This window comes from Sitophilus oryzae, unplaced genomic scaffold (genome assembly GCF_002938485.1).
Source record: "Sitophilus oryzae breed Bouriz unplaced genomic scaffold, Soryzae_2.0 scaffold_1178_pilon_pilon, whole genome shotgun sequence".
Classification (NCBI taxonomy): Eukaryota; Metazoa; Arthropoda; class Insecta; order Coleoptera; family Curculionidae; genus Sitophilus; species Sitophilus oryzae.
Window position 1 is genome coordinate 1693380 of NW_022145813.1, and position 27585 is coordinate 1720964.

Genomic DNA, 27585 nt, shown 5'->3' on the forward strand with positions numbered 1-27585 from the left:
TTTCAAAAAAATACATAGGCGGCAAAATTGGCAGAAAGTTGTTAATATTTTGCGAATTCGCGTAGCTTAAAATCTGGGGGCGGTAATATTGAAACTGGTTTAATTTTTGCGAATAGTCGCTGCGAATTTTGAGTTTTTAGATTATAATATGTCATCACTTGTGATTTATTAATCATCACACCGACATTGCGTCATGCGACGATATAAAGCGACGTTGCCGTAGTTACAATCAATTCATTTTTGTTTTGTTTGTTTCCTTTCATGTTTCTCTGTTTTATTTTTAAAATTTAATACGAATTTAACTGCTTGGAATGTCTTGAATTTGAAATTGTTGAAACTACGGCAACCTCGCTTAATATCGTTGCATGACGCAAGCTCGACACGGCAGCGCGACTCGGCGTCTCAAAGAACCAGTTAACACGCGGCACTTTTGACGAACGGTTGGCTGTCGATGGCATTGTCGAAATACATCGAAAAAATTGCGAAAAAACAAAATACGTATTTAAAATTGTTGAGTGAAACATGTATTATGATGAATAATTTCATTAAAGTTATTCCAAAATAAAGTTATTTTGCAGCATAACAAAGATTTTCGTAAACGTCATAAAGGTAATGTTTAAGTTAATATTCGGTGATTTTTGTTAAGTTTTCATTGAAACAGTAAGTACTAAAAATAATTAATGTGTTTTTTTTTAGAATTATTACTAATGAGCACTGATAAAAGCATTTTTAACATTCCTAATTTTTTGTGTAGAAATTTGTCTGCCAATTTATAAATATAGAACTATGTAGAATGTGGGTAACATAGGAGGTTGCAACACTGCAAGGTTTAGATAGACCGTAGAGAAATCTCAGGCGAATAAACAAGTGGCACTGAAATGTTTTTTAAAATTTCCCGGAAAATGTCAAGAAAAATTTTAAATTTTCAACAATTTTTTTCGCAAAACAACCTCATAGGCGTGTTTCTAGGGTCGAAATATACTATCAGTTAAAATACTTGCACTTATTTCTGAGACATCCTGTATATTATATCACTTACATTGAACTATTAAAATTTTCCCAGTTTTCAGGTGCCTTTTCTTGAGATATTGACGATGAAGTTTGAAATGATGATTGTGACATCCTGTAACAATACCAAAACAAAATAAATCAGGCAACAGACTAAACTTTTTTACACTATATTCAACTTTTACACTTTACTCAACATTTACACTTTACACAATAATAAAAATTACTAAACTAAAAAGTGTTTTAAGGTTATCGGTCCTACAATCTCCTACAAAAGTCTCGTTAATTACATCTCGTTTTATGTTGAGATATATTCCACAATACCAGTACCAGTTTAATATAGTGGTATTACATTACACTCCATTACAAATTAATGATATTTATTCATACTCCACATTTACTTATTTTTCTGAAGCCACCACAACGTTTGACCTTGATTGCTTTGTGCTATTTCAATAAATAGTAAGATAAACATAAGCCCGTGTTATAAAAATGAATTTCCACGTTTCCCGAAATAGATCAAGACGCGCCCTGATTGGTTGTTTGTTTTTATTGTTAATCTGGGTTAAAAATAAAAACAAGCAATAGAGCTTATATTTGAATTTACTTCTAAAAGTATTTCCATAAATGTTTTGCGAAATGTTACACGAAGTATTTCCAGAAATATTTCGTAAAACATTTCGGGGATAGTGTAAAGGCTCTTTTGCACTTACTGAGAGTTATCTAAGTTTTCTGTATCCGAGTTTTCATGTTCATGTTCTTGGGATTTAGGTGAGTATGTTCGTAAAGATGATTCTGGTACCCTGTAACAATACCAAAACAAAAGAAATCAGACAACAGACCAAACTTTTTTACACTATATTCAACTTTTACACTTTACTGAACCTTTAGACTTTTAACAATATTAAAAATTACTAAACTAAAAAGTGTTAAGGTTATCGGTCCTATTAAAATTATGTTAAACAAATTCTTTTTTAATCTCTAAATAGTCAAAAACCAACATCGTCTTATTTCTGGCTTGATTATAAATAATATTACACTTACCGAGAGTTGTCTAAATATTCTGAATCCGTGTTTTCATGTTCATATTTTTGAAATTTAGGTGAGTAAGTTCGTAAAGATGATTCTGATACCCTGTAACAATACCAAAACAAAATAAATCAGACAACAGACTAAACTTTTTTACACTATATTCAACTTTTACACTTTACTGAACCTTTAGACTTTTAACAATATTAAAAATTACTAAACTAAAAAGTGTTAAGGTTATCGGTCCTATTAAAATTATGTTAAACAAATTCTTTTTTAATCTCTAAATAGTCAAAAATCAAGCTCGTCTTATTTCTGGCTTGATTATAAATAATATTACACTTACCGAGAGTTGTCTAAATATTCTGAATCCGTGTTTTCATGTTCATATTTTTGAGATTTAGGTGAGGAAGTTCGTAGAGATGATTCTGGTACCCTGTAACAATACCAAAACAAAATAAATCAGACAACAGACTAAACTTTTTTACACTATATTCCACTTTTACACTTTACTGAACCTTTAGACTTTTAACAATATTAAAAATTACTAAACTAAAAAGTGTTAAGGTTATCGGCCCTATTAAAATGATATTAAGCAAATTATTTTTTAATCTCAAAATAGTCAAAAATCAACCTGGTCTTATTTCTGGATTGATTATTTATAATATTACACTTACTGAGAGTTGTCTAAATTTTCTGTATCCGAATTTTCATGTTCATGTTCTTGAGATTTAGGTGAGGAAGTTTGTAAAGATGATTCTGATACCCTGTAACAATACCAAAACAAAATAAATCAGACAACAGACTAAACTTTTTTACACTATATTTAACTTTTACACTTTACGGAACATTTAGACCTTTAACAATATTAAAAATTGCTAAACTAAAAAGTGTTAAGATTATCGGTCCTATTAAAATGATATTAAGCAAATTGTTTCAAAAAATTGTCAAAAATCAACCTCGTCTTATTTCTGCCATTCTTATTAATAATATTACACTTACTGAGAGTTATCTAGACTTCTTTCTAGGTAAGCTTAGTATCCAGCTTACCTGGAAAGAATAAACAGTAAAGGAACGTAAGCAAATAGATTTGAAAATAAAAGACTTATGGAGAATAAACTTCTTTTATATAAAACCATAATAATACATATGGAGCAGAACTCTGGGGATGCGTAAGTAAATCAAATATTATATAGCCTTAATACAAAAGAGTCAATCCAAAATTCTATGGATGATAACAGACGCACCATGGTATTATGTCTCTAATCATACTCTATACTCTACATGAAGACTGAAAAATTCTGCACGTCAAAGAAGTTATCCAAACTCGGAGCAAAACACATTTCAATAGACTACATAATCACACTAATACCTTACATCAGCCTCTACTTGAACCAGTACCTACAAGATAACTTAAAAGACAATGGCCGTCTGATTTGAAGGTTTAATGAGTATTTCGCTGGAGAAGACCTCGTCACCCTAATTGACAAGACTCACTCTGTATAAGCATGAATGCATTTAGATTTACAATTTTGTCATACCTATATTAAAATAACTTTTTTTCTGAGATGTGTAAGTTATGTCACTATATTTTATGATACAATAACCGATTGTTCTACACTGCATTAAAAAAGGTACAATGTGATAATTATATTCCATTTGGCAACATTGCCAGCACATTTTTTTATCATAAAAATTCTCTTCGCCTATACTGTAAATTATTAAAAAAGGATAAATAATAAAATGTATAAATACCGATAAAAGAACTGCTGGTGAAGCTAAAGGTGGCGAAATTTTTTATAGGCATGACACTAGTCCACTCACACTCAATTTCGATGCAAAATAAAAACACTAAATCACCACGATACACCAAAACACTTTTACTTTTACACTGGACGCGCGTTTCGCTAACCATGTTAGCATCATCAGCAGATGATTATAAACTAGTTTATAATCATCATCATCTGATTATAAACTAGTTTATAATCATCATCATTTTTTCAAGTTTTCAAAAAAAATTGGTGCCGGGAGGCACGTATTATAGCCGCCCATACTAGAATATGTTAATAAAAAGTTGGTAGGCAGTGCTTTTAGTTTCAAAGTACAGGAATTTTTTCCAATTTTGGTCAGCGGTTATTTCCCCTATCCGCCACCTGGGGTCGCGTCCGATGGTAGTTTGGTAAAGTCCCTAGATATATAAAGTACCGCAATTGGTTTGTTCAATGTTATTGGCGCCAATATGGCGGATTTTTGGGGTATTTCTGCAAAAACTGGTAGTGGTAGGACTGTTTAAATGTCATATTTGACTGAATTTGTCATGTCAATTGTTGAGAAGCTGTCAAATTCAGAATAAAAATATTTATCCACATATTTTAAAATAATTACAAAGCCACTAAAATGCTACAAATTTATTAGTTAATAATGTATAGGCGTCGATATCTTTAGTGAAGAAATGTGTATTACAAGAAAAGGCCGCCATTTGATGTGCTTTCTAACATCGTCGATATTCAATACACGTTAGGTAGTGGATTGAATTTATTTATGCTCCAGTGAATATTTTTAACAATCTTATTTGTAGTATAACCTATTGGTACATAAAACTTCATTATAGAACAAAACAAGACCACAATAGATCTGAGAAGGTCGCAGTGGGTCAGGCCGAGATCCACCTCTAGAAATCTAATCTAGAACAAGACAAAGACCTTACTTGCAAACTACCATACATATAATTTAAAAAGGATGCTAAGTAAGTAAGTTAAATCTCTACGAAGTTATTCCCTAAAATGTTTAGTGTAGTTTAGTTTTCAACATTTTGCAGTAAGAAGTTTAGATAAATCTACAATATATTATCATCAGACCAAAGGAAGGATAATTATTTAAAAGAATAAGTTATGTTATGATACATATATAGATTTGGATGACATCGCTTCAGGTGGTTTTACCCATATACGTATTATTTACAAATATACTCAGCCTAATCTCCAAAAAGTGAAGCCCAAACAGTGAAAGAGCAATATGGAATTATGCATAAGTCTATTTCACCCGGATATTCATTTAACTGCGCATGCCTCACCTGAAGAAGTTTTCATTGGTCGATATTTTTAAAGGGAAGTGGTTGACTGACATTTCACCTAACCTCTCAATTTTATTTATATTTTTATTATTTATAACACATTATCATGGAGTTGGAAAAATATCAAAAAATAGTTGGAAGCAATAAACTAAACAAAATCACTCTTTTACGCGCACAAATAAAAAGTAATCCAAATAGAACTAAAACAACAATCAATCGGAGTTTGGCGCAATCGCAGTTCAATCCATATCCGGGTGAAATAGACTTATGCAGTTTTAATATGGAGCTGGGTTATGTTGTCTTTCTCTTACGGCACAGAAACTGCACACGGGGTTAAATAGGGAACCCTGAGTATATTTGTAAATAATACTATATGGTTTTACCAGTCAGGACTAACAGGGATATTAATCAAAACAATGAAAAAAAAGCTCAAATAAATTTGATCCTAATAACAAGAATGTTGTTTATGCATATGCTAACTATATAGTTATTTTCATGGACTTAAATAGATTAGTTTCTATGTATTTATTGATATTAATTAATATTTTTTGGTTCATATTGTAATTACTAATAAAAAGTTAACAATATAATGTAAGCATGTAAAGTTATATTTAAAAATTTGGTCTTATACTGTCAGTTATAAATAAAAGTGTGTGATTTAAATTTGATTTTTATACATGACATAAAATTGTTAAGATTCATTTGAAGTTTTACATATTGTCGAGGTAAAATTATGCCTACTTAATTTATGTATAACAATAATTACGTTATTTCAATGTTAAATTTATAGCAGTATAACTTTTTTATAATAATGATACTTAAACATTATGACACTTAATGACAAAATATACCATTAAATTGCAGAGCAAAATATATTTTACTTGTACTATGTGGTATTAACTTCTTTTTATTCAACTAATAATAAATTTGTTGTATAAAAATCACTCCATAACATACAAACCTTAATTATACAGCATACATTTTAAATTAAGTGCACAATTACATACCTAAAATGCCAAAACTATCTGAAGTAATACTAATTGAAACAATCTTTCTATCAATATATTAATATATTCCAAAAATAGCAGGTATGTATCACATCAATTTAATTATTACATTTATTTGTTTCAACCATGGTTCGAAATTTTCTAGTATAAAAGCCGGCCTTCATATTTAAGTTTGTAGCTTATTCCTAGATTCATAGTTCCAAAGACTTTCGTTAAATCATGCTTATTTGTCAAAACTCACTATAGCATAACTGGTATAATAGGGAAAGTTTACTTATTGTATAGGTATCCCGTTCTCATCAACAAACAAAGCTTTTCCAATTGTTTAGACTGAATTAAGTACTAAAATGCTAAATGTTATTCCAACTTTATTTCTTCTTACCTATTAACTTACTTCTGTTGGCGTACTTTGCGTCAAAAGGTAACATAAAATAAATGCTAATATAAATGAAAAACACTTGTACGGAAACCATTCGTTTATAACTTCTTAACATATATAAACTGATATTACGTTAAAATGAAGGTGAACTGTAGATAATAAACGTAATTCTATTACAATTAATAAATATTTTATTTTACGGCATGCCTGTCAATGTTGGTCGGCCATATTGGCGCTGCACAGTGCTTCGAACATATGGCTCTAGAGGACAAAAATCCAAAACTTCTCTTTTATTGTAAGCAATTTATTCAAACTCGGTTTATTTGACACAAATGATGAGTACTCTCATTGTACTAAATGATGATGTTCTTAGTCCCACGTTTATGAAAAAAAAATCTTATAAATAATAATAATGTTGGAGCTGTGTTCCATCTAAGCAAATAAAAGTTATAGTATGAAAACGGTGTAAGTATTAAATAAATTCCTGTGATAAAAAAGAATTGAAATAACATTAGAACATGATTCCTACAATATAAGCCTAATATAAGATAAAAATGTTTTTCTTTAATGAAAAAGAAACATTAATGTTATATTTAATTAAAAAAAAAATTAAGATGCTATAAATTTACTTTAGGACAACAAAATGCATAGATCGTAACTACTCTGATTCAGGAGAATCACTGCTGACAGAATCTTCTAAATTTATAGTATCTAAATCACAGGTAGATGAAGTATCCTCACATATAAGATATTTCTGTACATCATTTTCTAATATGTTACTTTTTCGCGTTGTTACTGTTCATTTTGTCGGTATGAGGGGTTCGGATGTTAATAGTTACCTCTTTAATAGACCATATGCATATATTATTTTTTCCTTTTCTTGGGTATGAGATTTTATAATAAACTGAAAGATGGACACTTTTTTTATTCGACGTTTCGCTCCAACATAGTGGACTTTTTCAGGCACAAGTGGTGTCTCATTTGACTGGAAGGTTCATCAATATCTAATAAGAACATATTTTTTGAAATACTAATAATTTTGAGTTCTTGTCCTTATGATCAAGCCAAGTATTAGCCAGATCGGCATTGCTTATCAATCTTACTCCATCTAAAAGTATTATAAAATAAAGTTCGTCGCAAGCAGACGCAGGTGAACTATACAAAAATTAAAAGTGTATGAATATGGCAACAAAAATATTCAATAAATACGATATGTTTTGATATGTTTTTTTTAATGCCTTTTTGAAGTTTGAAAACGTAAAATTTTTATACCCATTTAAGAAACATCTTAAAAATAAATAAAAACTAAACAATAACGAACTTGTTTAGAAATAAATTTAAAGTACTTACCTTGTTTAACAATATCCATAGTGGCTTTCAATTAAGTACGTACCCGTTTAACTCCGTAATATACAGAATTACTATGAATGTTATTCTTTTCACTGATGAGATAATGATCGCAAAATTTATTTTTAGTGAAAATATTTGCTAACAAAAACGCTGTTTATGAAAAATAATATACAGGATGGTTGAACATTGCTATAAGTATAAAATTATATATTCAGATATTAGTAAATTTTAACTTATTTTTTGATTTTTGTCCATGGGACGAAGCACTGTGCGCTGGACCGACCAGCTGCTTAAAAAGCCGAAACAGCGAAATGTTGGCCTCCTTTTTAAATTTTCCGCTATTTTTGGCGCCAATATGGCGGTAATTACGGTACTTTATATATCTAGGGACTTTATAGTTTGGAGTTTTCCACACGGATTTTCTTTTTTTTTGTTTTTTTTTAATAAGTTTTATATATTTTTTTGAGATTTTTTATTTTATCTCAAAAACTGCGACTTTGACTGATTTTGATTTTATTACAAATTTTGTTGCAAATATTATTCCTAATCTTAAATTGAAAACCGCGTTTCGCTAGCTACTGTAATTTTGGAGTTCCGATTTTTTAAAATTTTTAACTCCCTCCCATACATCCTTACCAACCCCCCACACCTACCAAAAACTAATAGCTAGATTCTCGGGTGCCACAATATTTTTGTACCAAATTTGGTTAAAATCGGTTTAACGGTTTTTGAGTTATTGTGTTAGACGGACAGACAGACACCATGAAAATATTTTGTATTTAGGTCATTTATGACCCAAATAACCCATTTTGAGTGAAATCAAAAAAAACTTTTTTTTTGCCGATCTTAATAGCCTACCATACCTGTTGGTATGGTCGGCTAAAAATATTATTTAAGAAGCTGTTTTTTATAAATTACCAATATTACCGGTAACATTGCCGATTTATAAATTACCGGTAATTTTACATCACTACCCAAAACAAACCTGTTTCGAAAATAACAGATCCTGTTGCAAAGCATCATCATTAACTTATATCAATTTTTAACATGTTTCAATTTATATTAGGGTATCTCCATCATTAGCTCACACGTTAAAATACAGACCAGCGATTTAAGATCTTTATACCCAGGCTTGCAAATTAAAAAAGAAATGTAACACTTACCGGGAGGTATCTAAATTTTCGGCATGTGACTTTTCATGTTTACTTTCTTCGTAAATTGACGAAGGTGGTCGACTTGACGATTCTGATACTCTGTAACTATTCCAAAACAAAATAAAATATTACCAAGGTGTATGGCGACATCTGTCGGAAAAGCGTAAAACCACTAAGCGTGTTTTTATTGTCAAAAACGTGGCGATATCTCTCTCGGAGAATTAAAGGGTGCGCCATCTCTTAGACACTGGTGGAAAATCCCGATGTTTTAAAAGAAATTTCTTGATTATTTTAAGATTTTGCGTAAAATTCTATAAACTTCTTCTAAATATTTTATAACCAAAACTATTATAATGATACAAGCAGCGTAGTTAAGTTATCAAGAATTAAACAAAGAACTACATATATATCTTGGACAAACCACAGTTCAGTTTCCCTTAAATTAAGTCTTAAAATCGATAATTATACAGACCGTTTCAAAAAATATGTGCCATCAGCAGGTGTAGCTACAGGAGGTTAGCTTATAGGAAGATTTTTCATATTTTTTGATGAGAAATAACTTTGGCCAGTTAAAGACATTCAAATTTGTTAAAGTTGCTATTAGATTTGAATTAAGGCAAATTAATAAAATTGTCTTTATCTCATCAAGGAGACTAAAATCGACAAAATATCGAAAGATAACTTTTAATCGCCATTAAAGGGTTACACGAATGTGCTAACAAGAGGAAAGAGTCAGTGGCGTACAGTTTTTTTACAAAAATATTTTAGTGACAACTCATATGCACGTACCTGATGAATCTGTCGACAATTTTTAGCATTAAAATCAAAATTTCAAAAGCACTTGGAAGAAAATTATAAAAACTAGCGTGTACCAGCGACTTCGTTCGCGTCGAATTAATCATTTGTAATGATGATGATAAAGCAAAGCAAGAATTTCCATTAACATACAAACTGGATAAAATGTTCTCACATTTATGTCAGCATGAGAAAAAGCCAATATGGCGATATAATTATATAACTTGGTAATATTTGAGGGGTAGTTTCATCTCGTCGGAATTTGACTTTCCAAAAATCCGTTTGCCAAAAATAAGCTTTTTACATCAAGCAGTTTAAGCAGAATCGTGGTTAAGAAATTACCCAACTTTTTGGAACACCCTGTATGATTTTTTAAAAAATTTCAAAATATGTAAAAAAACCAAATAAATTATGCTTGTCCCAGCGTTTTCACGAAAGACTAACCGTTTTTTAAATAACAAATATTGTAATATTTGAGGGGCGTTTTCGCCCCCTTGGAATTTGAGATTCGAGAAACCCCTCCTTATCGAATCTCTATACCCCACAGTCAATCCGTTTGCCAAAAATCAGCTTTAAACGTCAAGCAGTTTAAGCAGAATCGTGATTACTCAATGGTCATATTTTATGAAACACCCTGTATAAATTTATAAAAAATCTTAAAATATGTAAAACAACAAAATAAAATATACGTATTTTAGAGTTTTTCCGAAAAACTCACCGATTTTTAAATAAAAAAAATATTTTAATATTTGACGGATAGTTTCACCCCCTTAGAATTCGAGTTTCGAAAAATCCCTTCTTATCGAACCTCTACACCCTAAAGTCAATCTGTTTTCCAAAAATCAGCTTTTTACAAGCGCTTTAAGCAGGATTGTGAAAATCTTATATATAAAAAAATCTTATGAATAAAAAAAACAAAATAAAATATACGTGTTTAAGCGTTTTTTGGGAAACTTGACCGTTTTTTAAATAAAAAATATTGTAATATTTGAGGGGTGGTTTCACCCTCTTGGAACTGGAATTTCGAAAAATCCCTTCTTATCGAAACTCTACACCCTAGAATCAACCTGTATGCCAAAATTGAGCTTCTTACGTTGAGCAGGATCGTGATTAATCAGTATGTCAGTCACTTAAGGATTTTATATATTAGTATAGATAAAAAAAATAAGAATTTAACCTCCTGTAGCTACGAAACAAAGCAGAATCTGGTCAGATTCTGCTCTGTTTGTATAATGGCGCATGTTTATTGAAACACCCTGTATATGTTGAATAACATCTTACCCATTTTCCTCCAATATACCATTTAAACTAGAAGCTAAATTTCTTTCTTTGGTATGAAAATCATCAATATTTCCACTTTCTTGTGAACTTAAAGAACTACTTCTCTTCTTCAACTTTTTGCTGCGTAAAGGTCGTCGATAATTGGATTCTATTTCTGAATCGGAACTAGAACTATCTAAAGTATTATTGTCTGTTGGTATTCTTGAATTGCTAAAAGGAATTAAATCAATTTTATCGGTGTGTATTATAATCTATTTCGAGTGTGTGGTGTGTATTATAACGGCACGCAATTGCGCATTCTAGAGTGCCAGGGGTGTGTTTAAAAACACTAACTTTTAATCAAGGAGCCTCGGTAAAATATATAAAGTGATCGTGTAATGTTTTTCGTGTTTTGTCCTGGCCGTTTAAAAGATGGCCAAATCGTATTTTTAATCCGATCTCAATTTTTTCAAATGGAACAAGGGTGGCTTATTAGCATATTCGGAAAAAGCATTTTTTTACGAATAATTTGGTACCACATACTTAGTATTTCGAATCAAATTGTCGTTATGAACCATTGCCTGGAAACTATGGTGAAATTTTGATAAAATAATTTAGTACTCACTAAAAACACGGTATGTCGCTAGTGGTAGGAAAAATAATTTTTAGAGGTTACTAGTTTATTTGGTTGCCTGTGATATGCATATACAGGGTGTTTCCTAATTAATCTAAAAAATAAAAAATCGTTAGAAAACGGCTTAAGGCGGGCTCTTAATAAGTATATTTATTTTTTTCTCGGCAACCGTTTGATGAACAAGAAAAACTCAAAAGATCAATTTTGTTGAAAAAGGATGGCCAGACAAGAAAAAAAAATATTTTCTTTAAAAAAGCAGTAGTGTACCATTTATGTTAAGCAAAATATTGATTTTTTTTATATTTTTAACACCCTGTAGATCAGAAAGGAAGTACTTTAGACCCAATGGATATATAAAAATTGTTTTAAGAACACATGAGGAATCCATTCCACCACAATTTTTTAGACTAATTAGAAAACACCCTGTATATTGTCAACTTGACAATGATTGTTGATAAATCAAAAAATACCTTTTCTGTGAAAAAAGCCCGATTTTCGCAGGAAAAATTTTGGTTTTTATTGAATTTCGGCCTGCGTCTGCAAATACCGGTATGTTTTTTAATATTCTATCTATCTAAATTTTAAATATCAAAGTCAGAAATAGTTTTATTATTTATTAACTGTAAAAATGGTATACTTATAAGTTTTATCAAATATTGTGATTTACTTTCTACCTTGTAGTCAAAATTTATATTTAATAAACTGTAAAATATATATATATATATATATATATATATATATATATATATATATTCTTATGTTTTATTAAAGTTACTCTGATATACTAATATATCAGTGTAACTTTAAAACTAAATCCTTTGAAATCAAATATAAACATAAAAAATATTTACAGCAGAAAAGGCGAAGGCGCTGGGTTAAACGTAGTCTCTACTAAGAACACGGAGGAGCGCTTTGACCCAAAATTTTACTATTAAGTTTCATATCTATCTTAATAGAAGATTATTTTCTTTTATCTATGGTTATGAACCGCATGTTACAATTTCAAATAAATCATATGCGAAAATGTCAAAGTTGACATAATATGACATGTCATTCTATTAGAGTATCATTTTCTATCGAATAAAGTAAAAAAAAATACCGAAGGTGCCATTTAAAAATCAAAAGTTGTAGTCAGTTCCGGTGAAACAGGAAGTGACCAAAAACAACTGAATACGTCAATCAATCCTAATTTATGTCTTAAGGGCCTCACAGTCTTCGTTCTTTTTTGTCATTTTTAATCGCCGCGATTAACAAAGACTATTAAAACTGATAGTCTGTGTCACAACACGGATATCATCACCGTCGGTGAAAACTTCTGCCTTTGCTTGAAATCTTAATTGTCGGTTCGTCCATGTTCGTGAAAACCGACAATGTGTGCGCCGTTACTGTTTAATCAGCGGTCTTTCACATTGGTACACGTGTACATGTAGCGTTATTTATTATGTTTTTGCCTCATTTGTATGGTTGATTCTATTAAGTTTGTAACTTTTTCAAAAAAAAAAAAATATTTTAATCAACATGGACTTAAATAAAGAGTGTTTAAATACAGTTTGTAAACGTTGTCTTTAGGTCTTTGCCTGGTTATGAAAAATTAAGACTGATGATTACAAAAATCGCGACAAAAAAAATAAAGTTTACGAAATTCTACTTGAAAAAATGAGGGAGGTGGATGTGGAAGCTGGAAGCTTCTCTACAAAGTGTAAAAATAAAATAGACTCTTTTCGTAGCAATTTCCAGAAGGAATTAAAGAAGATGAGAGATTCTGGTATCTTTTAAATAACCAATTTTTAGCTTTTTTCTATTTTTCTGCTTTTTTACTTTTAGTGTTGCTATCGCTGCCGCCACTGCAAGTAAATCGACGTGTATCATGTTGTTACCGTTTTAAACTGACGTAGTGTGTGTGCAAATACAGTTTTAATTGTCTAGTCCAGCAGTGTTAATCGACGATTAACAGTGCTAAAAAACAACGAGGTCTATGACCACCTTTAGACCAACATATCAAATCTCGTTTTTTTTTAATCTGAAAAAATAAAAAAGTTATAGGGAATGATCCACTTTTGAGACGCACGCGGTTTATGAAGCAGTCACTTGTCATTCAAAATTTAAATACATTAATTTCATGTTATGCGTTCCAATTGTACCAAATTATTTCTCTGTAATATAAAATAAACTTCTTTGAAATTAAAATGACAGACACATCTATCACTGTGAAGGATTTTGTCGTTGGACAAACTATACTCCCCGGCACGAAATTCCGCCACCCTAAAAATTTGACTAAGTTTGATGTTTCATAACTTTTTATTTTGTAATCCGATTTTTATAATTATGGTATCAGTATGAAGATAAATTTGTTGGCAATATTTTTTATTATTTTAATGGCTTATATCACAGAATATCTAGCTACGCAACAGAAAAATACTCGAAATGAAAGAGCTAAAATTGCACAAATAAAATACTAGATGGCGCGACAATATCATAATCAGAATATAATTGGAAATTTTCAATTTTCGGTTTTGGATCGACGGCACGTCGACGGCCTTGAACAACCTTGAAGCTCGGCTAAATATGTACAGTTGCCAGATTCAAAAAGACTTTAATTGGCATCCCATTCTTTTTCTGGTGTATAATAATTTCTTTCTATTCTTCGTTTCTTGTCAGATACACTTATATTAACTATTCGTTTGGCTTTGAAAATAGTTTTAAATGCTAACTAAGAAAATAACTTTTTAATTACCTTTAAAATTAATAATATACAGGGCGATTGATAGTGATATTTATTAATTCTGAAACGTTAGTAATGAAATATACGTTTAATAATAATGGAAATAATTTATTAAAATGCAGTATAAAAAATGTTAATTGACTAAAAAAATACTATAATAACAAATTTCTTCTGTTTACTACGTTATTTATATACACCTACCTAGGTAGATTTTAAAAAGTGACACAGGTACAATAATTAATAATATATTAGTTCGGCATAAAAGTTGCTGTCGCGACATCGTACAATAAATTAAAATTTGTAAAATAAATTATAATTATTAATTAAACAGATCTTTATAAAGAAACGCAAGTATACCAAATTTTGGCCCAATCGAACTACAGGAAATGATATCATAATATTGTACTCTATTATGGTACCACTCGATATGCTTCATAATATTGCAATGCACCGAAGATCCGTAGTATAGCAAACTAAAGCACAATCGAACGCCAGGAAATGGTATCGTAATATGGTACTATAGGTAGGTACCACTTTATATGCATCATAGTACCATCATATTACAATGTCATCGAAGATACGTAGTATATACCAAGTTTAAACCCAATCGAACGCCAGGAAGTGGTATCGTAATATGGTACTACATTATGGTACTTCTTGGCTTCATGGTACCATAATTTTGCAATGTCATCAAAAATACGCAAGTATAATCAAATATGAGCGAGCCCAATCGAACATCAGGAAGTGGTATCATAATATGGTACTATATAGAAGGTACCACTTTATATACATTATAGTACCATCATATTACAGCGTCACCGAACATACGTAGCATACAAAGTTTAAGCCCAATCGAACGAAAGGAAATGGTATCGTAATATGGTACTACATTGTGGTACCCCTTGATATGCTTCATGGTACCATAATATTGCAATGTCATAAAAAATACGTAAGTATAATCAAATATGAGTCCAACTGAACGTCAGTAAGTGGTATCATAATATGGTACTATAGAAGGTACCACTTTATATGCATCAAAGTACATTGTCACTGATCATTACAATGTCACCGATCACACGTAGTATACAAAGTTTAAGACCAATCGAACGCCAGGAAATGGTATCGTAATATGGTACTACATTATGGTACCCCTTGATATGCTTCATGGTACCATAATATTGCAATGTCATAAAAAATACGCAAGTATAATCAAATATGAGTCCAATCGAACGTCAGGAAATGGTATCATAATATGGTACTATAGAAGGTACCACTTTATATGCATCAAAGTACATTGTCACCGATCATTACAATGTCACCGATCACACGTAGTAACAAAGTTTAAGACCAATCGAACGCCAGGAAATGGTATCGTAATATAGTACTACATTGTGGTACCCCTTGATATGTTTCATGGTACCATAATATTGCAATATCAAAAAATACGCAAGTATAATCAAATATAAGTCCAATCGAACGTCAGGAAGTGGTATCATAATATGGTACTATAGAAGGTACCACTTTATATGCATCAAAGTACCATCATATTACAGTGTCACCGAACACACGTAGTATACAAAGTTTAAGACCAATCGAACGCCAGGAAATGGTATAGTAATATGGTACTACATTATGGTACCCCTTGACATGCTTCATGGTACCAAAATATTGCAATGTCATCAAAAATACGCAAGTATAATCAAATATGAGCCCAATCGAACGTCAGGAAGTGGTATCGTAATATGGTACTATATTAAGGTACCACTTTATATGCATCATAGTACCCTCATATTACAATGTCACCGAAGATACTTACTATACCAAGTATAAGTCCAATCGAACGCCAGGAAATTCAATTACAATCAAACGTTACAAAGTGATTGTAATTCAGCTCGTAAGATTTAGCTCCAACTAAAGGCTGATTCATGGTACACCGGGCCGTACCCGAGCCGGGCACGTTCCGTAAAGTAGACACGGTAGTAGAAGCTCGGCCCGTGCTCGGCTTAGCATGAATGCATAGGTATAAATACCATTTGACAATGTTTGGCCGTGCCTTCACCGTCGCACGGCCCCGGCCCGTCATGGTGTACCATGAATCAGCCTTAACATGGCAAGTTAAATACCTAAACGTTTGAAAAAAGAGCTCTGATCTATTTTAATATGTTTAAATGATGTAGCAAATTTGAAGGTAAGCTTTATCAGGAAGTATTACAATATGAATTACACAATGGCAACACTGCATAAAATCCTTTTAAATTTCGCTTGTAGAAAACTGTTTTCTTTTAAATTTATCGCCCTCTATTATGTAGTAGCGAAACGACCGCATCAAAATATCTGATTTGGAGACAGGCTTTAAAAGCCTGTCTCCTTTTGATACCTACGATTTTATACGTATAACGAGGCTTCTGTTGCGTAGCTAGATATTCTGTGCTTATATTCTTCGGTTAGGTGGCTTTATACCGGGGTAAATCAAAACGTTGTTTTTTGCAATAAATTCAAAACACCCTGTGGAAAAAATGAGACGGGCATTTTGGATAAAAAACACTTTCCTGTAATCTTAGATGTATTCCTAACATTTCGATTTTTGAATTATCCCATTATCTGTATTATTTTATGAGCTACACATTTTTAAGTAAAGTATTGATTTCAGAGATTCTTATGTTAACAAAAACAATAATTTTATAATAATTTTAATAGCGTGTATGTCCACCTCTCGCAGCAATAACAGCTCGAGGTCTTTGTCGTATCGAGTGAATAAGAGTAGTTATTCTTTCTTGATCTATAGCTTCATGAATATCAAGCTATACAGGGTGGTCCGAATTGTATTCCGGAAACTTCGGCAGCATATTCTACAGATAAAAATAAGTAAAAAAGTTCGTATAAATGTATGTCCTAAAATGCTTAGTTTCGGAGATACAGGGTGTAGAAATTTCATTTTTATTTCGATTTTTTCCAAATAATTAAGTAACGTCAATATTTAGATGAAAATTGGTGTGACACGAGAAATTTGATTTTGATGTCAAAGTGTCTCCTATTTGTAGAGGGCGCCACCTACATGTGTCTTAACTGTTTTGAAGAGTAATAACTTTTCGTCCGTACCTGTATAAAACTACTGACTGAAAAATATACATTTCCATGACTTTCTACGTAAAAAATGTCTCTTGGTAAAAATCGCTACGAGCAACCGTTCTCAAGATATTTAGAATGGAAATAGTCAATACATGTCATTATTGACAAAAAATAAGCACATGTTGAGTAGGTATAGTTATTTGACTGAAATAATAAATTTTTATTTTTTTAAATTAATCATAATTTTTTCTGCGAAAAAAATGATGATTAAACAGTTTCTGTTGAATTTTTGGGCACACAAAGTTTCAAATTTATGATTTCAGTCTAATAACTATTTAGTCAACATATTTAATTTATGTCAATGATGACAGGTACTGATAATTTTGATTCCAAATATCTCGAGAACCATTACTCGTAGCGATTTTTACCAAGAGACCTTTTTTATGTAGAAAATGTCGTAAATGTGTATTTTTTACTCAGTAGTTTTATACAGATACGGACGAAAAATTATTAGTCTTCAAACCAGTTAAAAAATATGTAGGTGACGCACTCCACAAGCAGGAATCATATTGACATCACAATCCCAAATTTCTCGTCAAAAACTCCCAGACACCAATTTTCATTCGAATATTTTTGTTACATCAGAAATTACTTGGAAAAAATTGTGTTCCGTCATAAGACGCAATATTTGAATATGTAGTGTGGCAGCGCCTTTAGCGATTTCGGCCTATTTTTACTTTAAGAAGAAGAATATATCGTTCTCTCTCTCTCTTCCGCTACCTCTCGAAGCGTTCACGTCGTAGCCCAGTTTGTTTATGTATTTTGCAGTTTTAAACAATAAATAATAAGTAAAAAGTGCATAATCTTTATTTCAATACAGTCCACTAAGTATACACAAATTGAAATAAAAATGAAACGTCAATACCCTGTATGTCTGAAACTAAGCATTTTAGGACATATATTTATACGAACATCTTTACTTATTTTTATCTACAGTATATGCTGCCGAAGTTTCCGGAATACAGTTCGGACCACCCTGTATATCAAGAAAACCCTTTACAAGAGCTAAGGCTAGCATTAACGGAGAATCTCCCAAATCACAAATGCTAGCCATAGCTCTTGTAAAGTTTGTTGTGGAATAGGACGACGACGAACAGCTCTTTTAAGTCCATCGCACAAATGTTCGATTGGATTGAGGTCGGGACTACAAGGAGGCCATTCCAATCTTCGTAATCCAACTTCATCCAGGTACTCATTAACTACTCGTACTCCTAACTCGTTACCCCGCGCAACGTGGGGCTTGGCATTATCATGCATCAGTATAAACTGATTTTCAATGAAAGAAGCAAATGGAACAACTTCTTGAAGGACATCCTCAATATAAAGGTGGGCATTGAGAGCTCCAGTTTCAACAAATTCAAGATTGTAAAAATATCAGTACATTATTTAAAAATGTAGCTCATAAAAGAATAGAGATAATAGGATAATTCAAAAAATTAAGTGTTAGGAATACATCTAAGATTAAAGAAAAGTGTTTACAGAAAAGCCATTAAAATAATACAAAATAATGCCAACAAATTTATCTACAAACTAATTCAAGTAATAAGCATAATAATAAAAATCGGATTACAAATTCAAAAATCCAAAAAAATCCTTATGGGTTTTTCGCCGCTGCACTGCAAGAAAAATCTACAAAATAAAATAGTTATTTTTTGTAAACACTTCTGCGTTAAACCTAAATGGACGCTGCTTGTCAGAAGTTGTGTTTACAGTAATAAAAATTTGCCTAACAAAGAAAAAAATGCTTAACGTTTCGGAAAGTTTTCTCTTTCCGTCGTCGGAAGCAAAAAAATATAAAGAATCAAGAAAAAAACTAATTAAAATATTTAAATTGAACTATTCGAGAACACTTTACTTTTTAAAACAGATACGTCTACAAGAAATCGTTGACGTTCTGTTAAAATGACATTATATTAAGTTAAACTTCAAAATTAACAATTACTACCTGATAATTACTTATTATTATTATTACTTATTATTGATTATTTTTTTGGATAGATGAATCCGCCACATAGGTATAGACATTTTTTACAAATTAAAAAGTTATGAAACATCAAATTTAGTCAAAATTTAAAGGTGGCGGAATTTTGCGCCGGAGAGTTTATACTAAGGGCTGGCAAAGGTTAGTCTTGGGTAGAGATTTCCGTATGTAAGAAGAGTACAATGCGTTTATAATGTACTGAACAAAGAGAGGACAGTAAACACGTTACCAAACATATGAAATAAACCGAGAGACTGTGCACATCGCTAAGAGACGTGGAAGGGGATATAGCAGATTTGTCGCACTTGACCGGTCGACCCAATCAATATCTCTGTCAGTAGACTCTCATCACTTATATCAATTGAATAAACATACTGCTCTTGCACCCTATAGATTTTACGATCTTTAATTCTTGTTCTTGTGTCTCTGTAAAATGAAAGTTTTTAAATTAAATTTCAATAAACAAATATTAAATATTATGACGCGATTTATCCATATAGGCTTGGTGCATTTCAGTTGATTTCAACAAATTCCGACCGCAGCGCTTCAACGGAAAAAATCTGAAATTATCAATATATAGTTCACGCCGCACAATGTAACGAAAACTAAAATAGTGGGACATTGGCATTTTTCTTCAGTTATCACTATTCTTGCTGAAATTTTTTGACAGAAATTAAATAATACGACTAGGAATTTTTGCTACAGGACGAAAAGAGTAAAAAAAGGCGTAATGGAAGGTCAAAAAAAATACGAAGTTTTATAAAAGGACTTTACAGGTATATTTTTTTATTTACGAAGAGACCAAAAATGCTCTTATGGACCAAAAACGTTATCAAATTACTGTCGAACAATCATTTATCTCCCGCTAATATGTCAAAACTCAATCAACATTCCTAAATATTCAAATAATCAGGGATAAATTAGATAAGACTGCAAAACTCAAAGAGAACGACACAAATGGCAAATATCTTTTAACAGTATTAAATAATATGATAATATGCGAAAAAAACGTATTCAACTTCAACAAAGGAAACCATAATACACACCTCACAAAAAATTTCGCAACAGTTATATTTTTCGTAGTATTTATTCTTGAAACGCTTCAAACATTTTTATGTGAAAAACTTAAATCTAAGGTCTGCCTGAGTTATAATATACTTTCCATTCCTTAACAAGTTGCTATTAATGCAAATAACTTTTGAGATTATTGTTAACCAAGAGAATTTAAGAGTACTTTGCAGTTTTCCAAATTAATAAGTGATGCGATAATTTATGTAGGGTGTATATTATTCCAAAATAACATAATATGTAAGGCACTTACATAAAACATGCTAAGAGACGTGGAAGGGGATATAGCAGATTTGTCGCACTTGACCGGTCGACCCAATCAATATCTCTGTCAGTACTTAAAGTTCTAGGAAAAGGTGTACGTCATGCGTTCAGCTTCACGATTTAATTACGTCTCGTGATACTGAATTTGTTTATTTATTAACGAGTCATTGTAATTTTCCCTATAGCTTGAATTTTTTTAAGTGCAAGCTAGAAACACTTGCATTTTTGGTAAAAATAAGTGGAACTGAGTGGGTGTTCGATAGTGGTCGCGCTAATAGAACTCTGAATTCAAAAATCGATATCTCGAAATCTATTAGAAATAATAGATTGTAGTTTTTTCAAGAACTTTGTTAATATTTCTGCTGTATTTTCTTTGTAGACAGTATGTGAAAATCTTTATCAATAAAAAATTACACGATTGCTGAAAATTGCTATGCTCTAAAAGTAAATGGATGGATTGTTTACAATTTTTGAATGGAAAAAACAACCTTATCGAATTTTTCTAGTGTAAACACATTGTAAAATATCCGATCTTGAAAATAAAAAAAAGTTTCCATATCTAAAGGGCGATTCCACAAACAATACATTTTTTTGTTAATTTTAAAATGAGACATTTTTTAAAATATTTGTACTTTTATTTGTATTATAATGCCTATAGTACATAACAAAACTAGAATAACTTAACTTTCTAATCTAGTGCTCCTTGAAAATAGTCAGAACAAAATAGTTTTGGTTTTCACAGTGAAATTCCAAAAAATCGCTTTGTTTTATCAAGGTGGCTATGGATAAAAAGGCTGAGCAATGCGCTAACGCCATGGTACAAAGAAAACAAGGTATGATCGATAGCGGCTCCAATTTCGTTAAGTTTGCGCATACCACCTGTGACGTCATACGCCATACAAAAAAATATCCATATTGTTCAATTGCCACTAATAAAAAAAGACCTAAAATAGGGAAGAATTAGGACATAACCCCAAAAGTTATGTTTTGACATCGAGCTTGACATTTGAAAAATTATTTTCACATTTTGACACAATCAAATTTCACAGATGACACAATCGTTTGACAATTTGAAATTGGCGCGTAGAGCTTGCCGACCAATGGTGCCGTTTATCACCTGTGACGTAGTGACCAACCTGCGCAATATCATACCTTGTATTCTTTGTATCATGCGCTAACGCTGTCAGTTTTCTTTGCGCTTCTGTTTGAGTGATAGAATTATTGTGTTGTTACTCTTTCCAAGTAAGTATATTTTGTGATAAAATATTATAAGTATATCTAAATTTTATGTCCCGTTAGTAAACAAAATATACAATAAATTGATATATAGCGATACTTCAAGCCAAGAGGTTTTTACATAAGATAAAAAATATAAGTTTTGTGTGAACAAATTCTAATGTTTTAACTGTTTCTTTTTTAAAGGTTCTAGCTTTGTAGTTTTTTAAAATTAATTTTTGTCCCGTTAGTAAACAAAAATTATATTTTAGGATGGGAAAAATAGTTTCGAACGCAAACAAAAAATCAAAGCCTGTGTTTCGAATTACAGAAAAGAGATTTATGAAAATGAAAATTTAAAACAAAATGATTTGAAAAATTATGCTAAAAATCAGATAAAATACAGGAAAAAACTAAAAGATTTGGCCAAAAATAATATCGCATTGAAAGTGGAACTGAACATTAATGAAAAACATATTGCCCTATAACACGGCTCAACGCCTTGGAAAAACTGTAAGAGCGGCAAATAAATCACTTCCTTTAGATAAAAATAAGAAAGTGGCCGTTTTAAGAAAAATTCTGGAAAAAATTGACGCAAGTTTAAAAATACAAAATATTAGCAAGTTTACCAGTCCGTCAATTGATAACAAACGCAAATTATCACAGGAGACAATTGAAAAAATTCGAAATTTTTATTTACGAGAGGATATCAGCAGGGTGTCTCCTAGAATGAAAGACCGGGTGAAAATAAAAAGAGGCGATCATGTCGAATACGTTACAAAAAGATACATACATGTATCTTACTATAAAAGAAGCCTTCCAGATTTTTACAGAAGAGAATCCAAATACTAAAATAAAACTAAGTTAATTTTATGAGCCCAGACCATCATGCATCCTGCTTAGCAGCGCAATGCCACATAATGTGTGTGTGTGCAAATATCATGCAAACGTTTTTTACATTTTGGAAGTTCTTCAGAAAAACATCACAACTTTTCCTAAAGACCACAAAAGTTTGATTTCTGAAATATCCTGCAATTGTACACAGGGATTTTGCATGCTGAACGAATGCAGTAAATGTAAGGAAATTGATTTAACCTTTTCCTGTTAGTTGATAGCAAGCTCACATTATTTCAAATCCGTTGATTAGCACCATATATTGATTAAAAAATACCGAGATTAGAAAAAAATACAATTTTCAAGTGCTTTTAGGTTAAGGATTAGGCTTTGACAGTTTTTCCTATATGTTGATATTATTTGGTTGCATTAAATTAGGTAATTTTTGAATTTATTGTTTTAAAAATAATAATATATCCTGTTGGAAAAAACTGTTCCGTTAGTAATGTCCCGTTAGTAAACATAAATTACCACCAAGAACCTATACACCTGATAAGTAAATGAGAGTAATATGCTTAACTATTTTTTAGATGGGACCTTTACCATCCTATATTTTTACATTTTGTGTCAGGCGTTCAAATTCACAGGTCTGTCTCTCTGAATTATTTGAAAAAATGTCTGAAGTTTTTTCTGTCCCGTTAGTAAACACATGTTTTTGTAATATTTCCGCCAATCTAATAAATATTCAAGTAATATCTTTTTGGCAAATTATTACTTAAAATCATTGCTAACAAATATTACAAGGTCATTGTTATATGAACGATATAAGATATAAATATTTTTCGAAAACATTCTATTTTTCGTTCAGTTTGTCCCGTTAGTAATCATGGAATCGCCCTAAAGTGGTTCTTGAGTTATGACCTGTTATGTGTTAAAAAGTTGAGTTTTTAAATTATCGCGATTACTGACGTTTTCTCGTTATAAAAAATGACACCCTAAGAGCGCTCGCACACATACCGGCAAAATAGGTGCCGGTCCGGCGCCGGCTTTGCACTCGTTCCGTCAGTTGCATTTAATTCTATTGAATTTGCCGGTCCATGACTATTTTATAGAGATGTTACGGAATAGCTTTTCAATGTACCTAGTCCGACCTGTAATAGTTCCACATATGAACCTATTCCAAAAACCTGTTATAGGTCCAACTCACCGATGAATGATAGCGGCCCGCGGTATCGTTCCTATTCCGACCTGTAATAGTTCCACGTATGAATCTATTCTAATCTATTCCAAAAATCTGTAACAGGTCCAACGGGTCGAAGTCTCCGATGATCGACAGCAGTGCTGTGCTATAAAGATGCGGAACAGGTACCCCGCCACGGCTCCCGCTGAACACGATTAGCATGAAAATAATCAACGGTTTTTTAGGGATTTGACCAATTTGCTCGATTTATTTTTTGTAACGTGATAGGGAGCAGAACTCGAAAAACACAATCTCTAAAATTATTTTCGTTTTTAAAGTTTTCTTTATTTTTGAGTTGTAACAATTCTAAAATAAATTAATAATTTCTAATTTCTTTTTTTTTGGTATAGACATTTTTTAACATTTCCAGTTACAATAATATACCTATTCCGTCGGAACAGGTCCAGTTCCATCGTAACATCTCTACTATTTTACCGGATCGGAGTATATGTGAAGGAGCTAATTTATTTATATTGCAATCAATTTCAGGACCGGCACCGGCAGCGATTTTGCCGGCGTGTGTGAAAGCGCTCTAATGATATCCTTATAATTCCATTTCAGATGCTCAGAAACATGTCTAATGATTTTATCTAGTTATCTCTTGAAAAAAAAGTCTTTTAAAAATAAGCGGTTTCCGATCCTGATTTTACTTTACTTGATGGGGAAAGGCGTACCGGCAACACCGCAATAGCACACCGTCACATTTCTCTCACTCCGACTTAATAAAATCCCTATGCGATCTACTTCCACACATGTAAATGCCGACCCAAAAGTAACAGTTGCCAGCACGGTATTAAAAAATATTAGATAATTACCTCTCCGTCTCTTCACTATCGCTATTCATATCGTCTCCTAAACCAGTCGGCTTGCCTACGGGGAAATCCACTTCCATATGTACACCTTTTATACTAATATCTAGTTTCTTCGTACGAAACGGCGATTTTTTTCGATATACAGTAGCACCATATACCATTGATTGTTCCTCAATCTCTTCAATGTTATTAATCATATCATCTCCTAAGCCAGTCGGTTTACCTGCTAATTTTACTTGCGTACCTCCACCACTAATACTGATATCGAGTTTTGTTTTCGTATGAAACCGCGATTTCTGTTGATAAACAGAGGCATCATAGACCTTTGCACAGTATTTTTTTTCAGGACTCTCATCACTTATATCAATTGAATAAATATTTTTTTCAGGACTCTCATCACTTATATCAATTGAATAAACATACTGCTCTTGCACCCTATAGATTTTACGATCTTTAATTCTTGTTCTTGTGTCTCTGTAAAATGAAAGTTTTTAAATTAAATTTCAATAAACAAATATTAAATATTATGACGCGATTTATCCATATAGGCTTGGTGCATTTCAGTTGATTTCAACAAATTCCGACCGCAGCGCTTCAACGGAAAAAATCTGAAATTATCAATATATAGTTCACGCCGCACATTGTAACGAAAACTAAAATAGTGGGACATTGGCATTTTTCTTCAGTTATCACTATTCTTGCTGAAATTTTTTGACAGAAATTAAATAATACGACTAGGAATTTTTGCTACAGGACGAAAAGAGTAAAAAAAGGCGTAATGGAAGGTCAAAAAAAATACGAAGTTTTATAAAAGGACTTTACAGGTATATTTTTTTATACGAAGAGACCAAAAATGCTCTTATGGACCAAAAACGTTATCAAATTACTGTCGAACAATCATTTATCTCCCGCTAATATGTCAAAACTCAATCAACATTCCTAAATATTCAAATAATCAGGGATAAATTAGATAAGACTGCAAAACTCAAAGAGAACGACACAAGTGACAAATATCTTTTAACAGTATTAAATAATATGATAATATGCGAAAAAAACGTATTCAACTTCAACAAAGGAAACCATAATACACACCTCACAAAAAATTTCGCAACAGTTATATTTTTCGTAGTATTTATTCTTGAAACGCTTCAAACATTTTTATGTGAAAAACTTAAATCTAAGGTCTGCCTGAGTTATGATATACTTTCCATTCCTTAACAAGTTGCTATTAATGCAAATAACTTTTGAGATTATTGTTAACCAAGAGAATTTAAGAGTACTTTGCAGTTTTCCAAATTAATAAGTGATGCGATAATTTATGTGGGGTGTATATTATTCCAAAATAACATAATATGTAAGGCACTTACATAAAACATGCTTAAAAATCATTCTCAATTTCTTCTCCATCCATATACAAGAGCTCTTTCGCTTCCGGAAACAAGTCTACTTGTTCATTTTTAGAGTGCTTTGGTTGCAGATGTGAGAGTAGGGGATCTGAATATATTAATAAGTTGTGCAATATATCTTCAATAGTTTCCTTGCGACCATTCTTCCTGGAAAAATTTTGGTGGAACGATCGAAATTCTTTGTTTCTTGATTCAGATGCTTCTTCGGACATTTTGCCGATGGGTATAAATTGAAAACGTTCACAGATATTTCCACCATGAATCAAAAGCATATGAATGCTTGAAGGCATATAATACCAACCGTAAAGGGAAACAAATAGTTCTGCTGTCTCTTTCATGTCATCAAACTACGGTCGAATCAATGGAAAACGTAATTATTGCCGAAGAAATTAATTTTTTTCTTCCAGGTTCGGATCTAGGTGGATGAAATTTATATGTAACAGTATACTAGAAGGTTCACTCTATGATATTTTGTATATATATCTTTGCGCGAATGTAAGCGTTTAGAAACTAGACTTGAAAAAAATTGGGACATTTTTTTCAGGTTTGTTGTTGGTAAAAGACCTCTCTTTACGGAAAAAATTGTTGGAATTGAACAACACAAGGAAACTTCTGAAAATAATAAATTTCATTGTATGAAATTTTTGTACAGATTTGGTAAATTAAGGAAACCATAACTTTAACCCGCCATAACTCCCCGACTAAGAGGTCAACTCAAGAAATATCTCACATGGTGGAGCTCTGGGATGTCCTTTATCCATCTATATAAAAAACTTGATGAATTAATTTTTTTGTTTTTTTGGGCTAATGTCCCGCATTTCCTGATTTCGTTATACTGTGCGCCGCCGCGCCGTCATGTTGATCGCATTAAAATAATATTGAAATCGTGGTCTTGTCATAATATTTAAGTATTTTGGTTTTTTGCTAGTGCAGTTATTGAAACTATAAAACACACAATCAGGTACGAGGTTTGTGTGATGTAACGCTGTTTCGGGTAGTAAAAATAAGTAAAAAAGAATTCGAACTAGGCGTCGTGTTGTGGTTGTGACAATTTCTAATGTTAATAAAATTGCCGAAAAAATGTTAATGCGTAAAGGAGCGCGTAATTAGGGCGTTGTTGGGTGCAATAACATTCAATAACTCAATTTTCCCGGATATTCAACTCTCCCGAAACAACATTTTATAGCTTCGTAGTTTCTCACACCGATTTGATCAAAAGCAAAAA

General features: G+C 31.7%; 1 protein-coding gene across 4 annotated transcripts in view; it reads right to left on the reverse strand.

Annotated features, from left to right (window-relative positions):
• Nucleotides 1–27585, reverse strand: part of LOC115890872 (protein bowel-like) — an 82829-nt gene that overhangs the window by 265 nt on the left and 54979 nt on the right. Inside the window, exons 7-14 of one of the 4 annotated variants that reach the window (XM_030911229.1) lie at nt 24958–25428; nt 11077–11286; nt 9010–9105; nt 2715–2804; nt 2384–2473; nt 2053–2142; nt 1722–1811; nt 1040–1123 (exon numbers count right to left, since the gene is read on the reverse strand). In XM_030911229.1, the coding sequence (XP_030767089.1) occupies nt 1040–1123; nt 1722–1811; nt 2053–2142; nt 2384–2473; nt 2715–2804; nt 9010–9105; nt 11077–11286; nt 24958–25428 (1221 nt within the window). The remainder of the gene's footprint in view (nt 1–1039; nt 1124–1721; nt 1812–2052; nt 2143–2383; nt 2474–2714; nt 2805–9009; nt 9106–11076; nt 11287–24957; nt 25429–27585) is intronic. The other 3 variants (XM_030911247.1, XM_030911235.1, XM_030911240.1) reach the window with 3 other exon arrangements.